We start from the raw sequence: 16,730 nt of genomic DNA, 5'->3' as shown, positions 1-16,730 counted from the left end.
CAAACACACAAAGCGGCTACAGTGGAACCTCGATTATCCGTTCCCAGAAAATACGTTTTCCCGGAATATGCGTTCAAATTACGTGGTCCCGCGAGCATCGTAATTAAATCACGTTGTAAAAGTCCCGCATTATCCGTTCCTCAAAGAAACTATTTCCCGGATCAACCGTCCAGAAATTCCAGTCCCATCAACGCTAAATCCTCGATCAATCGTTTTTTAATAAACTGTATCTCACAAAAGGACGGCTATGGCATATTTATGGATCTTGGCGTTAACGCCCCGTCACTGCGATAATTAAAGCAAGTACTGTACCGGTACTGGAAAAGCGATCGGCGGTGAACTTGCATACGGGACCATCTTAGCATCGCATTCGGGTGGTATTGTTTAGAGAATCTCGGGAAATCATAAAGCAGAGAGTGGCCACAACTGCAAGGAGACACGGCGCATTTCGACAGCTCTGCTTGAAGACAGAACGAGTTTCGTCAAATGTTCGCACTTATAAAACGTCCACATTATGTCCAGGGTTAGATGTTTATATTTTTACATTTTTCGATCGTACTGCCGAAGAGGTTTTTGGCACTTTGCTCAGGGCACTGCAGAGTAACTGGGCTTTCAGGCAGGAATCGAAACTGCTTCTTAACACAAATTCAGTATTTTTGATATTATCGTACATGATTATGTTAGCGAGACAAAAACACATGTTGCACCTAAATGTAATTTAAAAAAAAAGAAAGCCATGGGAGGTCTTGGAATTGCCTATTACCGGTACTGTTTAGGTCCTAATGTAAAACTGGGAATTTTAGGTTTTCGTATTAAAATACCAAAAACCGCAGTCGTTTTATTTGCGCACGTTACATTTTAAATGGTTGGTATAATTTCAAACTCGTACTGACATGTGCAGCGAGCGCGCTTTCCAGATGACCTCAACGTCACGAATAACCGTAATTTCTGAAGTTTTGATATTTCTTTTATCTTTCCAATTTGATTGGATTTGTGACGCGCAGAATTGAATATAATGCATTCGAGAACTTTTAAGAATCGATACTTACATTCGAAACCATATTTTCGAGTTCAACATAACCTTTAAAAGTCGACGTAGGCCTAATTTGCGCGGTACGAGATTTCCAGAAACTGACTACAAACAGTATACCGGAGACCAAATTACAATGAAAGATTAAGAAATGAGCGGATTTCGCATTCATTTTGGGTGCTTTCGTATCTAATGTGCTTTATTTTATTAGATGAGAGAATTAAAAACTACTTGTGGTCGATTGTCGTTTGGCTTGGCGTTATTAGATTTTTCGAAGAGTTTGGCTAGCCTAACCAAAGTCGCTGAACTGAAAGAAGTTTTCACGGGAAACTGACGAAGATTCCCCTGTAAAACTGAATATAAAGTATCGAGATTTTGAACTCGCGTACCGGTAATTAATGCGGTTTCGTGGTCTAACATGCCCGCCTCTCATCCAGAGGCCCGGGATCGATTGCGACCAGGTCAGACAATTTTACCTGGATATAAGTCTGGCTCCAGGTCCACTCAGCCTATGTGATTACCTTTAATTGTGGAGCTATCTAATGGTGAGATGGCGAACGATCTACAGAGCCAGGAATATCGGCCGAGAGGATTCGTCGCACTGACCATGCGCCCCTCGTAATCTGGAGTCCTTCCGGCTGAGCAGCGGTCGCTTGGCAGGCAAAGTCCCACTGGGGCTGTAGTTTGGTTTGGTTTAGGAGTTTTGTAAGATTATAATTATACATATTTCATTTTTGTGATGTTTAGCCAAATTGTTGATGGTTTTCATTCATTCCCGGATTTTCCGTTTTCCCGTATTGTACGTTTTATTTTCATGGTCCCTCGAAAAACGGAGAATCGAGGTTTCATTGTACATATAATAGCTTAGTAGACCGAGCATTCAAAATTCCGATGTCAAGAAAAAACTTAAATAAAGAATTGAACACCATTCGCTCTATAGCAAAATTTAATGGATATAATGAATCCTTTATTGAAAGAATAATCAATAAATTCAGACACCGCCCAAAAACCACCCTAATAAAAGACAATACTAACACTGCCACGTTTTCCACATTTACCTTCAATACAGAAATTTACAACGTCACTAACGTTCTTAAAAAACACAACGTTAAAATAGCCTTTCGTACTAACAATAGAAGCACAGAGATCCTACACAACTCTTCATCAATAAATAAAAGTAGTCCTTTTTCTAAATCAGGTGTATATAGGTTTTCTTGCCAAGACTGCAAAAGTTCTTACCTAGGACAAACAGGACGCACTTAAGCGACACCGCGCTCTGTCTCCTTCCAATTGTTGTGGACACACTCTGTTTTATGATTTCCACGGATTCTATAAACAATACCACCCGAATGCGATGCTAAGATGGTCCCTTATACAAGTTCGCCGCCAATCACTTTTCCAGTACAGTAGCCTACTTCCTCAAATTACCACAATGACAACATGTTAACACCACGATCTGTAAGTATGCTGTAGCCGTCCTTTCGTGAGATGCAGGATCAAGGATTTAGCGTTGATGGGACTGAAATTTCTGGAGGGTTGATCCGAGAAATCGTTTCTTCGAGGAACGGATAATGCTGGATTTTTACAACGTAATTTAATTAGGATGCCCGCGGGACCACCTAATTTGAACCAATAATACGGGAAAACGTAGTTTCCAGAAACGTATAATAGAGGTTCTACTTATACATCTTCATTATAGAACGTTATGCCTTTCAGTGTTCAGTCTGCAAGCCTCTGTGAATTTACTAAAGACAGCCACAATCCTCTAATTGTAACTAGTTCTGTGGCCTTGTTTAGTTCAACACGTCTTATCTTTAAATCGTTAGGGAAACAGAGTCTAATCATTGTCGGCTTGATCTCCCTCTACTTCTCTTACCCTCATAACCGAGTATATTATTCTCCTAGGTAACCTATCCTACTCCATTCACATCACATAACCCCACCACCGTAGCCAGTTTATGCGTACAGCTTCATCCATCGAGTTCATTACTAACTTAGCATTTATCTCCTCATTCCAAGTTCCCTCCTGCCACGGTTCCCACCTGTCTGGACCAGCAATCATTCTCGCTACTTTCACATCCGGTATTTCTGACTTATGAATAAGATATCCTGAGTCCATATCCTGAACCTGATTAATGTCCACTGTTTGGACTTTTCACTACTCATAACCATGTACTTCTAATTTCCTCATCCTGGTGATTTTCTACCCTTATTCGTCTGCAGACAGATTTCACCTTTTCTATCCTAGGATTAGAGATACTTAGTTCACTACAGATCAGATAGTAAAATGAAATGGTTTATGGCTTTTAGTGCTGGGAGTGTCCAAGATCATGTTCGTGCCTGCAGGCGACCTGATATTAAGACGACGTATACAACCAGCCCCGTGCCAGTGGAATTAACCAATGATGGTTAAAATTTCCGACTCTGTCGGCCCTGTGACCAAAGGCCAGCACGCTAACCACTTAGCCATGGAGCCGAACAGATCAGATAGTGCTCTGTATCATCAAAATATCTCTGGAAAACCTGCACATTCCTAACAGATTTCCTGAATTCAAAGTCGGTTAAGATATAGTGATTGTGGACCTGGTGCCCGTACCCTCCCGTGTGTAGCAGTGAATAGTCTTATGCTTGAAGAATGTATTCGTAACTGCTAAACCCATACCAGCACAGAAGTCCGGCAAACGCTTCCCATTCCTATTAGCTTCCATATCTTCCCCACATTTCCAACCACTCTTTCATATCCTTCACTTCTTTCCAACTCTCGCATTGAAATCATCTATTAGCCTAGCACTGTCCTATCCTTGCTGCAGAAAAAAAAACCCACACACAAGCAAGCTTGTAGTTTAATGTGGAAAGTAAACCACAGGGGTGTGACTTTTCATTTCTAAAGTCCCACATGCATCAGCAAGCTTGGTGAGAAGCCAGTAACAATGTCACTCAGAATTCACACCCCTAGAGCTAGATGAATTGGGATTGTAAAGGGGAGAGTACATCTATAAAGCACTGTATGAAAAAAATGGAGATTGTCCTTGTCTTTACGAGTTTCTACGACTGTTTTTGTGACTCCATCTGTTGTTCCTTCTGCCCATACTACCCTTTCATTGTGCGACTCCTTTGAGCATGTTTTTATTCAGTACTTCTGTTTTAATATTTACAAATAGGTTTATTATATACACTTACCCATGTTCTCGGAAATGAACACTGATGTCTACAATGGGTCCAAACACTTCAAAGCGGCGTCGAAGTTCAGCTTTTGAGGTACCCTCATCAATGCGTCCAACATAGATCACTCTCCTTTCTTCGACCTGACGCTGCTTCTCTCGCTCTGTTAGCTGCCAGTCTTTCCCGCTGCTGCTCTTACGACTATTCACTGAACGAGCAGGAGAACGAGACCTAGGCACACAATTTAACATGTATTCATTTTATATAACAAGCAAAAGGTATCGTCCATAGAATATCAACTATATAGAATACTCCAGTCTGGTGATCTAGAAACAAAGCAAACAGAAAACAACTCTGCAATAATAAAAAATCTATTAAAAGTTATGAAGATTGTTGTTGTTGTCATCAGTTCATAGACTGGTTTGATGAAGCTCTCCATGCCACACTATCCTGAGCTAACTTTCTCATTTCTACGTAACTACTGCATCCTACATCTGCTTTAATCTGCTTGTCATATTCATACCCTGGTCTACCCATACCATTCTTACCGCCTACACTTCCTTCAAAAACCAGCTGAACAAGTCCTGGGTGTCTTAAGATGTGTCCTATCATTCTATCTCTTCTTCACATCAAATGTAACCAAATCGATCTCCTCTCACCAATTCAATTCAGTATCTCTTCATTCGTGATTCTATCTATCCATCTCGCCTTCAGCATTCTTCGGTAACACCACATTTCAAACGCTTCTATTCTCTTTCTTTCTGAGCTAGTTATCGTCCATGTTTCACTTCCATGCAATGCCATGCTCCAGATCAAAGTCTTTCTAATTCCTATACAGTATCAATGTTTGAAGTGAGCAAATTTCTTTTCTTAAGAAAGCTCTTCCTTGCTTGTGCTAGCCTGCATTTTATGTCGTCCTTACTTCTGCCATATTTAGTTATTTTACTGCCCAAGCAACAATATACATCTACTTCGTTTAAGACTTAATTTCCTAATCTAATATTTCCTGCATCGCCTACCTTTGTTCGACTGCACTCCATTACTTTTGTTTTGGACTTATTTCTTTCATCCTGTACTCCTTACCCAAGACTTCGTCCATACCATTCAGCAATTTCTCAAGATTTTCTGCAGTTTCCGATAAAATAACAATACCATCGGCAAATCTCAAGGTTGTGATTTCCTCTCCTTGCATTGTGATTCCCTTTCCGAATTTCTCTTTGATTTCCTTTACTGCCTGTTCTATGTAAAAAATGAAAAGGAGCAGGGACAAACTGCAGCCTTGCCTCACTCCTTTCTGGATTGCTGCTTCTTTTCCAAAGCCCTTGATTCTTATCACTGCAGACTGATTTTTATACAGATTGTAGATAATTCTTCATTCTCGGTATCTTATCCCGATCACCTTAAGAATCTTAATTAGTTTCGTCCAATCAACATTATCGAATGCCTCCTCTAGATCTACGAACGCCATGTACGTGGGCTTGTCATTCTTAATTTGATTCTCTAAGATCAGACGTAAAGTCAGGATTGCTTCACGTGTTCCCACATTTCTTCTGTAGCCAAATTGATCTTCTCCCAACTCAGTTTCAACTTGTCTTTCCATTCCTCTGCAGATAATACAGGGTGTCCACCATATCCAAATTTTGAAATTCCCTAACATTTCCCTGTTTTCCAGACATAAAAACCAGTTTTTTCCCCAACATACAACGACAAAAAATAAAATTATAAAGGAAGTTTCCAGCTATGACAGTAATAATAAAATACATTTTGTAAGCTTCACATCCAAAAAGTAAATGAGCAATTAATGTGCATATTTAATTTCAAAACTTGGAAGTTGAATTTAGTCTAATTAAATTCACTTTGGGATTTTAAAAAATGATTACCATTACTGCTTCAGCAAAGACATTTTTTCGTCTATAGCCACCAACGACTGTCGAGCTTCTGCCATCACCCTCCAATTCTTTTCTAATTCTTTCAGCAACAAAGCGGCCTCAATACCATGGCCACAAACACAAATTTTCCTTTGCCTACCACAACGAACTCTATCACATAGGACTCCACTGCTTTTTCTTCTTCTTCCATTAAAGAAGATTCACCAGAGGCGAGATGTCTACAGAATTATCTTTCAAGAGAGCAAGTACCCAAAGCTGAGTTTATATGGTGCATGCATGTTGTCATGCAACACCATTCCTTACGTGCCAGTGAAGCTAGTGTATGTTTGTTCCCAGTAATGTTTCCAGACTCTGAAATCGCTTCGGAAGGTCACCTGCACACAACGAAAGTTGCATATACAGTCACTCATGGTTTGGCTCTCTAATTTTATAAACAAGTTCTTGAGATATGTAGTAAGTGCACACATTTCACCGTTGGTTCTGACGAGTCACAGAATAAAGTTTCTCAGATGGGCCAAATGGATTTTGTAGTTTGTTGTTTCAACACTGATACTAATGAGGTATGCACTTCTTATTTTGATTCCGTGTTTCTTGCTCACTGTACCTCCTAGGACTTATTAAATGTTCTTTGCAAGCACTGCAAGGACTCAATCTAAAAAAAAAACTAAAAATTTCAATGGATGGCCCAAATGTTAATAAAAAGTTCCTTCGGGATATCGGTAATTTATTATTAGATGCTCCTATTTTGGAGAACATTGGACCTTGTGCCTTGCATACTGTGCACAATTGATATAAGATGCCAGTAAAAGAAACCCAGTGGAATACTGCAGAGTTTCTTCGTGCTCTTCACTTCTTGTTTTGTCCGACTCGTTGGCTGAATGGTAAGCATACTGGCCTTCGGTTCAGAGGGTCCTGGGTTCGATTCCCGACCGGGTTGGGGATTTTAACCTTAAGTGGTTAATTACAGTGGCCGAGGCCTGCGTGTTTGTGCTGTCCCCAACATCCCTGCAACTCTCACACCACACTTGACTCTATCCTCCACCACAATAACATGCAGTTACCTACGCATGGCAGATGCCGCCCACCCTCATCGGAGGGTCTGACTTACAAGGGCTGCACGCTGCTAGAAAAAGCCACACGAAATTATTACTTCTTGTTTTGCTACGTTCCTACACATTATTCAGGTTCAAACGTATTTCCTTAGAAATACTGTGCTATAAGATGGTTTGAAAATTCTTCCTTTTTTTTTTTTTTTTGCGTCGTTGAAAATTCTAAACTCATTGAACGTCTTATAGATATCCAACCTAATGTTGACAAACATGTGGAAGGAAGAAACAGAGACAAGAAAATCCCAAACTGTAACAGCTTCAAAATAGTATCAACTTCACTATCACTAAGATAGTGTATGCACTTCCTAACAATATCCGACACTAGAACAAGAATAGGTACATTATTATTAAGAATAAAAGAAATATATTATTCGCGGCTAATGACTGCCATATGAAGGATGATATGACTGATCGAGACCACGGTGCCAATTTTTGCTGAGCCTGGCTGAGTGGCTCAGACGGTTGAGGCGCTGGCCTTCTGACCCCAGCTTGGCAGGTTCGATCCTGGCTCAGTCCGGTGGTATTTGAAGGTGCTCAAATACGTCACCCTCGTGTCTGTAGATTTACTGGCACGTAAACGAACTCCTGCGGGACAAAATTCCGACACTTCGGCGTCTCCGAAAACCGAAAAAGTAGTTAGTGAGACGTAAAGCCAATAACATTATTATTATTATTATTATTATTATTATTATTGCCGAGTCACATTCTTGCCGCTTGTCTTTCATGAACTATACTGAAGTATGGTACACAGACGAACGGATGTAAATAAAATCACATCTATACTGAAGACTATTAAACCTATACCGCACACGCCGAGCCAGGTAGCTTAACCACGTGGCTGCCAGGTGGTGATGTATTGTAGGCAATACAGTTGGCAGCCAGCTTTCGAGATTGCACTCAATCTATATAAATCAATATGAATGGCAGCTTGGGACTAGATGGATCAAGACCGAATACATACAATCATACATCACAAACTCAAACAACTTTCATCTTACAATGTGATGTCCCTTTATTTTAAATCTTGTTCTCTATTCACAAAATTACACGTGATATTACAAGCTACTAGTCGTGCCTGAAACTTCCGAACACCTCACATGAAAGATAGGTTAGAAACTCAACATGACGGGGCCTGAACTGTGTCACGATGCATTACACATTTACACAAGGTTTACCTACGTCAGCACATTTAATAATTGTAATAATAATAAGAATGAGCACTTGAATGAGTATTAAGTTCAAGCGAATTTCACACTTTCCTGCATTCAGTGTTTTTCGTCTGTTTTTACATTTTACGAGGTTGAGACTATCGCACATGTCATTACATAGTAAACAAACACAGTCATCTGTTGGGTTGTGGAATTTTGTCTATGTGCATATTTCGCTGTGGAAGCCATGTATTTAAGCGATTAGAAAACTGAGAAGGCAATATAGGCCGCGCAATTCCCCAACAACACAGAATATTCAATAGAAAGCAGATCAAAACATTGAAAGTTCAATCGATCAGTCGATCGATCATAGTTGCTACAGCTAGCTATAGGCTATCCATATAGCTATTGATTCTATTGGTTACTTCACATTCGAGATCACACTTGATTTTTTTAATGTTTATTAAATTTTCTTTACAATTTATTCCTGGCATAAAAGACATGCCCTAGATTATGTTATAAAAACTGAAAAATGTGCTTCTATTAACGGATATATACGGTATGTCAATTTTATCTGGCAGAAGAACGAATTTCCAGATTTTTTTCTGAATTCCCTGACATTTCCCGGTTTTCCCGTCATTTATCGAATTCCCTGACATTTCCCGGTTTACCCGGTTTTCCATACGGGTGGCCACCCTGTAATACGTGTTAAAATTTTTCAGTCATGAGATACTAAACGAATGGTGCGGTAGTTTTCACACTTGTTAGCACCAGGTTTCTTGGGAATAGGAAAAACAACATTCTGCCAAAAATTGGATGGCACTTCTCCTGTCTCATACATCTTACACATTATGGAATAACCTTGCCATGCTGGTTTCTCCTAAGGCAGTCTCTAATTCAGAGGTAATATCATTAGTTCCAGGTGCCTTGTTCCTATTTAGGTCTCTCAGCTCTGTCAAACTATGACCTCAAAATTGGGTCTCCCATTTCATCACACACTTTTCTTTCAACCTGTCTAGATCTCACCTACTTGCATTCCTTCACTTCAATTTCTTCAACTTCAGATAGCATTTCATGACCAACAAGTTGTGGTCAGAGTCCACATTTGCTCCTGGGAAGTTTTGCAATCCAACACCTGGTTTCTGAATCTCTGCCTAATCTTAATGAAGTCTATTTGATACCTTCCAGTGTCTCCAGGTCTCGTCCACGTATACCGCCGACGTTTGTGGTGTCTGAACAAGTATTGGCAAGGACTAAATTATGATCAGTGCAGAATTCAACCAGCCGCCTTCCTCTTTCGTTCCTTTGCCCCAATACAAATTATCCTACTCTATTACCTCCTCTTCCTTGGCCTACCACTGCATTCCACTCTCCCATCACAATTAGATTCTTGTCACCTTTTACATATTGTATTAAATCTTCTATCTCGTCATATATTCTTTCTATTTCCTCGTCATATATTCTATTTCCTCATCATCCGCTGAACTAGTAGGCATATAGACCTGCACTACTGTGGTGGGCATTGGTTTCGTGTTTAGCTTGACGAACATAATTCTTTCACTATGCTGGTTGTAGTAGCTTACCCTCTGCCCTATTTTCTTATTAATTATTAAACCAACTCCTGCATTTCCCCTGTTTGATTTGGTGCTGATAATTCTGTAGTCACCTGACCAAAAATCCTGTTCTTCCTGCCGACGTACTTCATTTATACCAAGAACATCTAACTTTAGTCTATCCATCTCCCTTTTCAGATTTTCTAACCTACCACAACGATTCAAACTTGTAACATTCCAAGCTCAGACTCGCAGAATGTCAGTATCCATCTTCCTGATAATCGCCCCCTCGGAATATTTTACCTGGGAGGAAGCCATCATCAGTAAATCATTCATACAGAGAGAACTGCGTGTCCTCAGGAATTAGTTACGGCTGTAGTTTCCCGTTGCTTTCAGCCGTGTAGCAGTATCAACGCAGCTAAGCCATGTTGAGTTTTATAACTAGGCCACATCAGCCCTTGCAACTTCCCAATGGCTGCTACCCCCCTTCCGATGAATCATTCGTTAGTCTGGTCTCTCAACAGATACCCATCCAATGTGCTTAGACCTGCGGCTCGGCTATCTCCTTCATTGGGACACACAAGCCTCCTCCATCGCGGCAAGGTCACGTGGTTCGCAGGGGAATTATATAAGCTAATATAAAATAAAATACTGTTGCTCTAAATTTCAAAGTCTGGGACATGAACAAAGGCTCTAAACTGTGTAACACGAGACGAGATACCAAGACGGATGAGTACAGTACAATGATAAATGTGTTGTATATGAATATGCTAGACTGAATGAGTTTACCTCTGCTTAGCATATCAGTAGGTCCCAGAAGTTCATGCATTTACTTTTTTTTTTCTTAGGGGTTAAAAATGTATGCTTATATATTATATGTGCGAATTATGGAATTTTCAGTTATTTTCGCCTATATGGCACATTTTAACAATTTTAAGGCTTTTTATTTTATTATTTTTTCATCTGGACCATATTGGCAGTAATGATGTACGCTATGAAGCAACTTGTCACGTGGAAAGGAGTAATGCTGATGTGATGATGTCATGCAGTGAATTCCCTGCTGCATCATCCTTGCCTGCTTTGGCTGACCACTGGCAAAAGTACTGTAATTTTTAAACTGTGATGTGATGTGGTTGCGTACCAGACAAATTTAATTAAGTTGCACATATAAAGTAAGTCCATTAAATGTCAAAAGTAAGATCAACTTCGAGTAGTAGTAGGGGTTAAAAATGAGGATTCAATAAGGCAAAGAAAAAAGACTTAATACGTACAGATAATAGGGTACTGTTCTGTGGGGTATGTGAAAAATATGTAGGGACTAAGGAAAGATTTCAAGTAGTTCAGAACATAATAAACACAGTGAAACATAAGGTGAATTTAACCAGAAAACTTGCAAATAACGAGCTTGTTCAAAAGCAGCGAGTAGGTCGTTTAGAAAGTAGGGTTACAAAATTTTCTAAAGACTGTGCCCAGCATTTTTAGCTGCTGATATTCCCTTGCGAAAAATTAATAATGCCACATTACAATGTTTTCTTGTCAATTACACTCAAACAACGTGCCTGAAGAAAGTACACATTGCATAAGATTTATGCAGGACATTGTTACAATGTAATCTAAAATTTACATAATGAACTAGCAGATCAATTCATATGGTTCTCTGCCGATGAAATCAGTAATTCTGAGGGGCGCTTTATTGCTAATATAATTCTGCCCCCATAAGACAGAAGGCCCTATCTCCGATGAACAACGTTTTACAGGAGAGAAGGAAAACGAATTTCTTCACCTGCATCACAGTTTTGATACTTTAAAAGGCTTTTGATGTGCAAGTCATCGTTTTAATGTACCCAACTTTGTAATGTTAATATAATTGCTTAATACTTATTTTTAGAAGAAATGGATTTAGGGCTTTTTATTTTAAAGTTTGGTGCTGTAATACACAGTCTCGAAAAGCCCTACCTCCCTGTATGGAAGTTGAGCCTTTTCATTGTCATAATTATCATATCTACAAAACCCAAATAATAGCTTTGCATACAATAACATTTAAAAACCGTGTAATACCAAGAACACATTCAGTAATTTTCAATTTTCTAATTCACATAAAACTAGCTTGTTCTTGATCAGTCTGTCATTAGTCAGCTTGTAGTAAGTCAGGCTCTTCTGATTCTTCAATGCTAAACCAAAATCCACGGCGGTTAGATGGCATAAGGGGGCAACGCTTTTCAACTATTTCTTTTTTCTTTGCCTTATTGAATCCTCGTATTTTGTCCATTTTTGCAGGCATGGGAAAGTTTTTGATGCATTTAGCTTGCAAGAAGTTCAACACTTTTGAACAAGATTCCTCATATTTAGTAGAATACAAAAGAACTGTAGAACCTCATTTAGCAGTTAATTTAACAACATCTGTGAGATAAGGTATTTTGTCACCTCAATGCGTAATTTTTTGTTTTGAGGTGCAGTCTTTCCATGCGAAAAAGTTCCCAATACTAAGTTCTTTGATGTCTACTTTTCCTGAGTTTGCTTGTTGAACACACTTAACAAAATCCTGGAAATCATAAACCTTTCCACACTGTTTCATAGCCAGTCCAACTTGATGATGAAAGGAGTCAGCAGCCATAAACATATGACCGGGTTCGAAGTAAAAAATATCAATGATGTCTACAGAAATCTGTGGACAATAATTTGCAACACACACCAGAAAGGTAAAAAGAATCCAGTTTTTGTTTTTTGCTGAGCAATTGTACAGCCAAATACAGATATGCTTTACATCTCTGAAATGATTGCAAAATGCATAAAATACATTTAAGATGTCTTATTTTTTTTCTTCCACTTATTGCCTCGTGCCACAAGACTGCGAGAGGTTTAGCCTTCTGTTTGGTACCAATAGGAACAAAACTTTCATAAAATACCACCATTCTTCAGGTAAACACAACTTCTTTGAAGGAATCCATCTGTGGCAACATAATCACCTTCTGTAAATCAGCACAAACGTATAAGGTGTCAGTAGAAAGCTGCTCCTTAGCATGTTCTTTATAGAGGTCTCTTGCATTTTCAGCCTTTTCAATGTGGCACTTCCAATTAATGCAAGTCTCACAGTTTGGTGATAATTTTTCCTGATTGTGGTCTTTGTCATGTTCCTTAAACTTGAAGCACATGCCACATTCTTCATGGCCAAGTTTTGTAAACGATATGTTCAGCTCATTAACAACCTTCCTATATATTGTAGATCATAAAAACAGTCATAAATATTTTTAGCTCATATGAAATCATCACACATCCTTTTAAATTGTCACATCGTTTGGGAGGTATCGTAGATTTGGCACATGTTCTCTTCTGTAGTGAGCAATACTTGGGTGTTGTAGCTCTCTATATGATTTATAATAAGGTTCCAGTCAATTTTTTTACGATTAGGATGCTTTCCTCTTTTGTCAGTCGAACATGATGTCATACCAGTCATGGTTTCTTTGTGAACAGATGTTAAAGTGTCATAAATAAAAAAGTTATTTTCTTTAGAAAATCTGAGAGTAGTGAAAAAAAAACATTTGCACACTCTGACTCTTTTGCTCTTTTTGTCATTAAAAAATATTTAAACAAATTGTTTCTAGTTTCCGATTCACCTTGACGTCGCTTCACCAGGAGCTTAGTGGCACACATGCCGATACAGTCCCGTCTTTCAGTGAAATTTTTGTTCCAAAATTCAGCGTTACATTGGTTTCTCCACTTCCAAAAATTTTGTGCTGCATTTGTAGCGACATTTGTCACACAAGGATCACGTGGGGGATGGTTTTCTTTTGCCTTACTCTTTTCGTTCCCCTTTTTTGTGAAACCACAATGTTGTTGTTGTTGTTGTTCTTTTTCTTCTGGAGGTATAGTATTGTTTAAAGTTTCACCATCGTGACAATTTTCTATTTCATTTCGTACTGGATCATTTTCAATAGGCTCTTCAAAATTGGATGGAACCATAACCTCCAGTGTTGTATAAATCAATGTGCTTTCATCTTTGTTCGTTTTCATTGATACACAAGCATCCCATATTGATTGTGGTTCCTGAAATTAAATGCATGTTGGTCAGAACCCATGTAAAAGATCGACTGACTAGATGAACAATATATATCCCATCATCGCCGTAAGACATATCTGTGTCGGTGCGACGTAAAGCAAAAAAAAAAAAAAAAAAAAAGATGAACAATAAACACTTGAAGGTACTGTATATTAATTGTTCATTACACAAAAAAGAACCAGACAATGCAACAGCTCATACAAATGTAGGCCTAATCAGTAAACAAAGTCAGCTGTATCCAAATTGTGACAACACAAGGAACATTGTTAATATTTGCTTAAATGAGAAAGCATTTTTAGGTTGATGTTTGTTTCTATTACAACAAACTGTTACTTTCATTCATTTACATTTCTTATAGTGGTGTGTATGCCAACTGTTACTGCGGAATGCTTGGTATTTATTATTGAGGACTCACTGAAGATGGGGTGTCATCAGCCATGACAGAATGATGCCTGTCACCCCGTTCTTATTTGATCTTCACTACTTCTTCACACACCGGAAAATGACGAGCATTTACATGTAAAAAAAATACTTTTAATAGAACTTCTTTTTCATATATCTCCTGTAATTACAAGTAGCACGTTGTCACCTCACTCGTGCTTCCTCAATGAAGTGGAAATAGGCCATGACCCATCAGATTCCACTGCATGGAGACAAAAAGGAATTCCCCTGACCATGATGTAACGCTCCCCCTAGTGCTATCTTATCAGTCTTAAAGCGAAAGCAGAGCCTGCTTGAAGAAAATGAGGTATTGCTTGAACACTTACAAATGGAACAAGTAAATGAAAGAGAACAGACTGTACTGCACTCAGTGTTACAATAGAGGAAGGGAGAAAGTAACAATGCGATTGTAAACAGACACTCCAGCAAGGCTGTTGAAGAAACGGCCAGTCACACTGGCAGGTCCGATGAAAGAAGGCCTTATTACCTCCTGGACCAGGAAATCCCACAACGGTGTCTCACGAAGGAAGGCCTTAATTCCTTGATAGGATGCTTAACTTGAAGAGTGAAGACCCTAAGTACAACTCTTACTGGATTTAGGGTGTTTTTAATATGTTTTTGTTACATAGGGCCTTCTTTCATCAAAACCTACCTCAAAGTGGAGTTAGGGGCAATATAAAATGCAATGTAACTCAACACTGTTTTGGATTTAGGGCTTTCTAATGGCATAGAAGGGTGTATTCTTGTACACCGATTCCGGAAAGCATTTTAAAAAATATATAAAAAAACATTTGGGAAAAATTTGGAGTTAGTGCCTTTTAACTTATCAGGGCAGAATTGTCGGTGCCTTACATAGGAACAAAAGACGATACCTTATATCCTTAATGTGTGTGAATTGCCAGCCACTAACGATGTAAATGTGAACCAGTGTGTAATCGATTCCTTGAAATTACAGTATCATGGTCATTAGGTATCAAATACGACCGTCTACTTTTAGTTGCTACAGGTAAACATGGTAAAATCAGACCAAACACTCAAAGGTATTTCCCCCCCACTTAATTTCATATAGCTTGCTTAGCACATGCTCTTCATCGCATTGCTGAGACAACACCTAATTCTTTCCCACTGGTGGATCAATTTGTGGCCTCTACAAAGAAAATTTTTCTTAAATCACCTTCAAGAGTACAGTTGTTTAGATCAACAGCACCTAATATCCCACTTCCCCCTGTGCCAGTGTTAACTCATTTGGGAACGTGTCTGGATGCAGCAGTGCAGTATGTTCAGCATATAGAATTAGTCAAATAGATTGTTAATTCACTGGACTCTAATGATGCTGCAACAATAGAAACGGTTCAATATATTCTGTCAGGCATAGGAGTTGGAAGAAAATCCTGTTTTCATATCTGTCCATTTTTCTTTCTTACCAAGAGCCATAATGTCACTGGAAGCTGTAGGATCTTCTTTAAATGAATCACTTACTGTATTATTTTGTTCCGCCTCTCTCTGTGTAGCAGTTAACATTGTTTAACCCCTCATTGTCGCAGCCATTTAAAGAGCTTCCTACCCAGCGGCGGGATGAGATTTCAACTACGCGCGACTGAAATACAATGATTAACTTAAAGCATTACTACAAGTATAAGAGTAGCCCGATATTCACGAAATTTGGAATTCCTTATGATAGAACTATGTACATGCAGATAATTACATAATTGTTTCACATTTCCTTTGTAATTTAGTTTCATGTGATAAGAGTTCAAAGCACTCTTCGAGACAGACCCCCAAGCCACACTCCCGACAGCAGTAAACCGATGTCTTCTTTTCGCCATGTTTTGAACACACGATACGTCTCCGAGGTTTGGATTTCTCACTCTTGGGTGCAAATTTCCTGATGAAATGTCATTCCTGTAACCTTGGAACTGTATTATCTGATGCACGCCGGCCTTGAATATTTCGTTCCCCGCCCGAGCGAGCGTATTTTGTAAACAAACCTTCCACCAGCTGAACCCGATAAGATAACTGCTCATGTTTGTCCCTGTGACTTGTCTGAATATTATTAGAGAATTTATGAAACAGAATTCACTGTAGGAAACTTCCCTTTGATCTGTATAATTATCCATAATCTCCTACACAAAAATTTCCTATTACTGGTTCCTCCTCATCGTCACTCTCATCATTTACCACTGCCACATCATCTACTTCCGACTAAACTTTCATCTCAATTATATAATATTTCAAGCACGTTACCGCCAGTCAAACCATGGCTGGCACTAGCCACTGAGCGCGACGCGTCACAAGGACCGATGAAGCTGCAGCGAGACTGAAAGCAGCAGGACGAAACTGA

The 16,730-nt window shown here is 39.1% G+C and overlaps 1 protein-coding gene across 1 annotated transcript in view; it reads right to left on the bottom strand.

Moving 5' to 3' along the window:
- srl (spargel) overlaps positions 1-16,730 on the bottom strand; it is a 280,903-nt gene that overhangs the window by 45,055 nt on the left and 219,118 nt on the right. The window contains exon 12 of the mRNA XM_067151403.2: positions 4,211-4,423. Within this exon, the coding sequence (XP_067007504.2) occupies positions 4,211-4,423 (213 nt within the window). The remainder of the gene's footprint in view (positions 1-4,210; positions 4,424-16,730) is intronic.

The sequence above is a fragment of the Anabrus simplex genome, chromosome 7, assembly GCF_040414725.1.
Source record: "Anabrus simplex isolate iqAnaSimp1 chromosome 7, ASM4041472v1, whole genome shotgun sequence".
NCBI lineage: Eukaryota > Metazoa > Arthropoda > Insecta > Orthoptera > Tettigoniidae > Anabrus > Anabrus simplex.
Note: the sequence above shows the minus strand (reverse complement) of the source record. Positions and strands in the feature narration are given on the sequence as shown.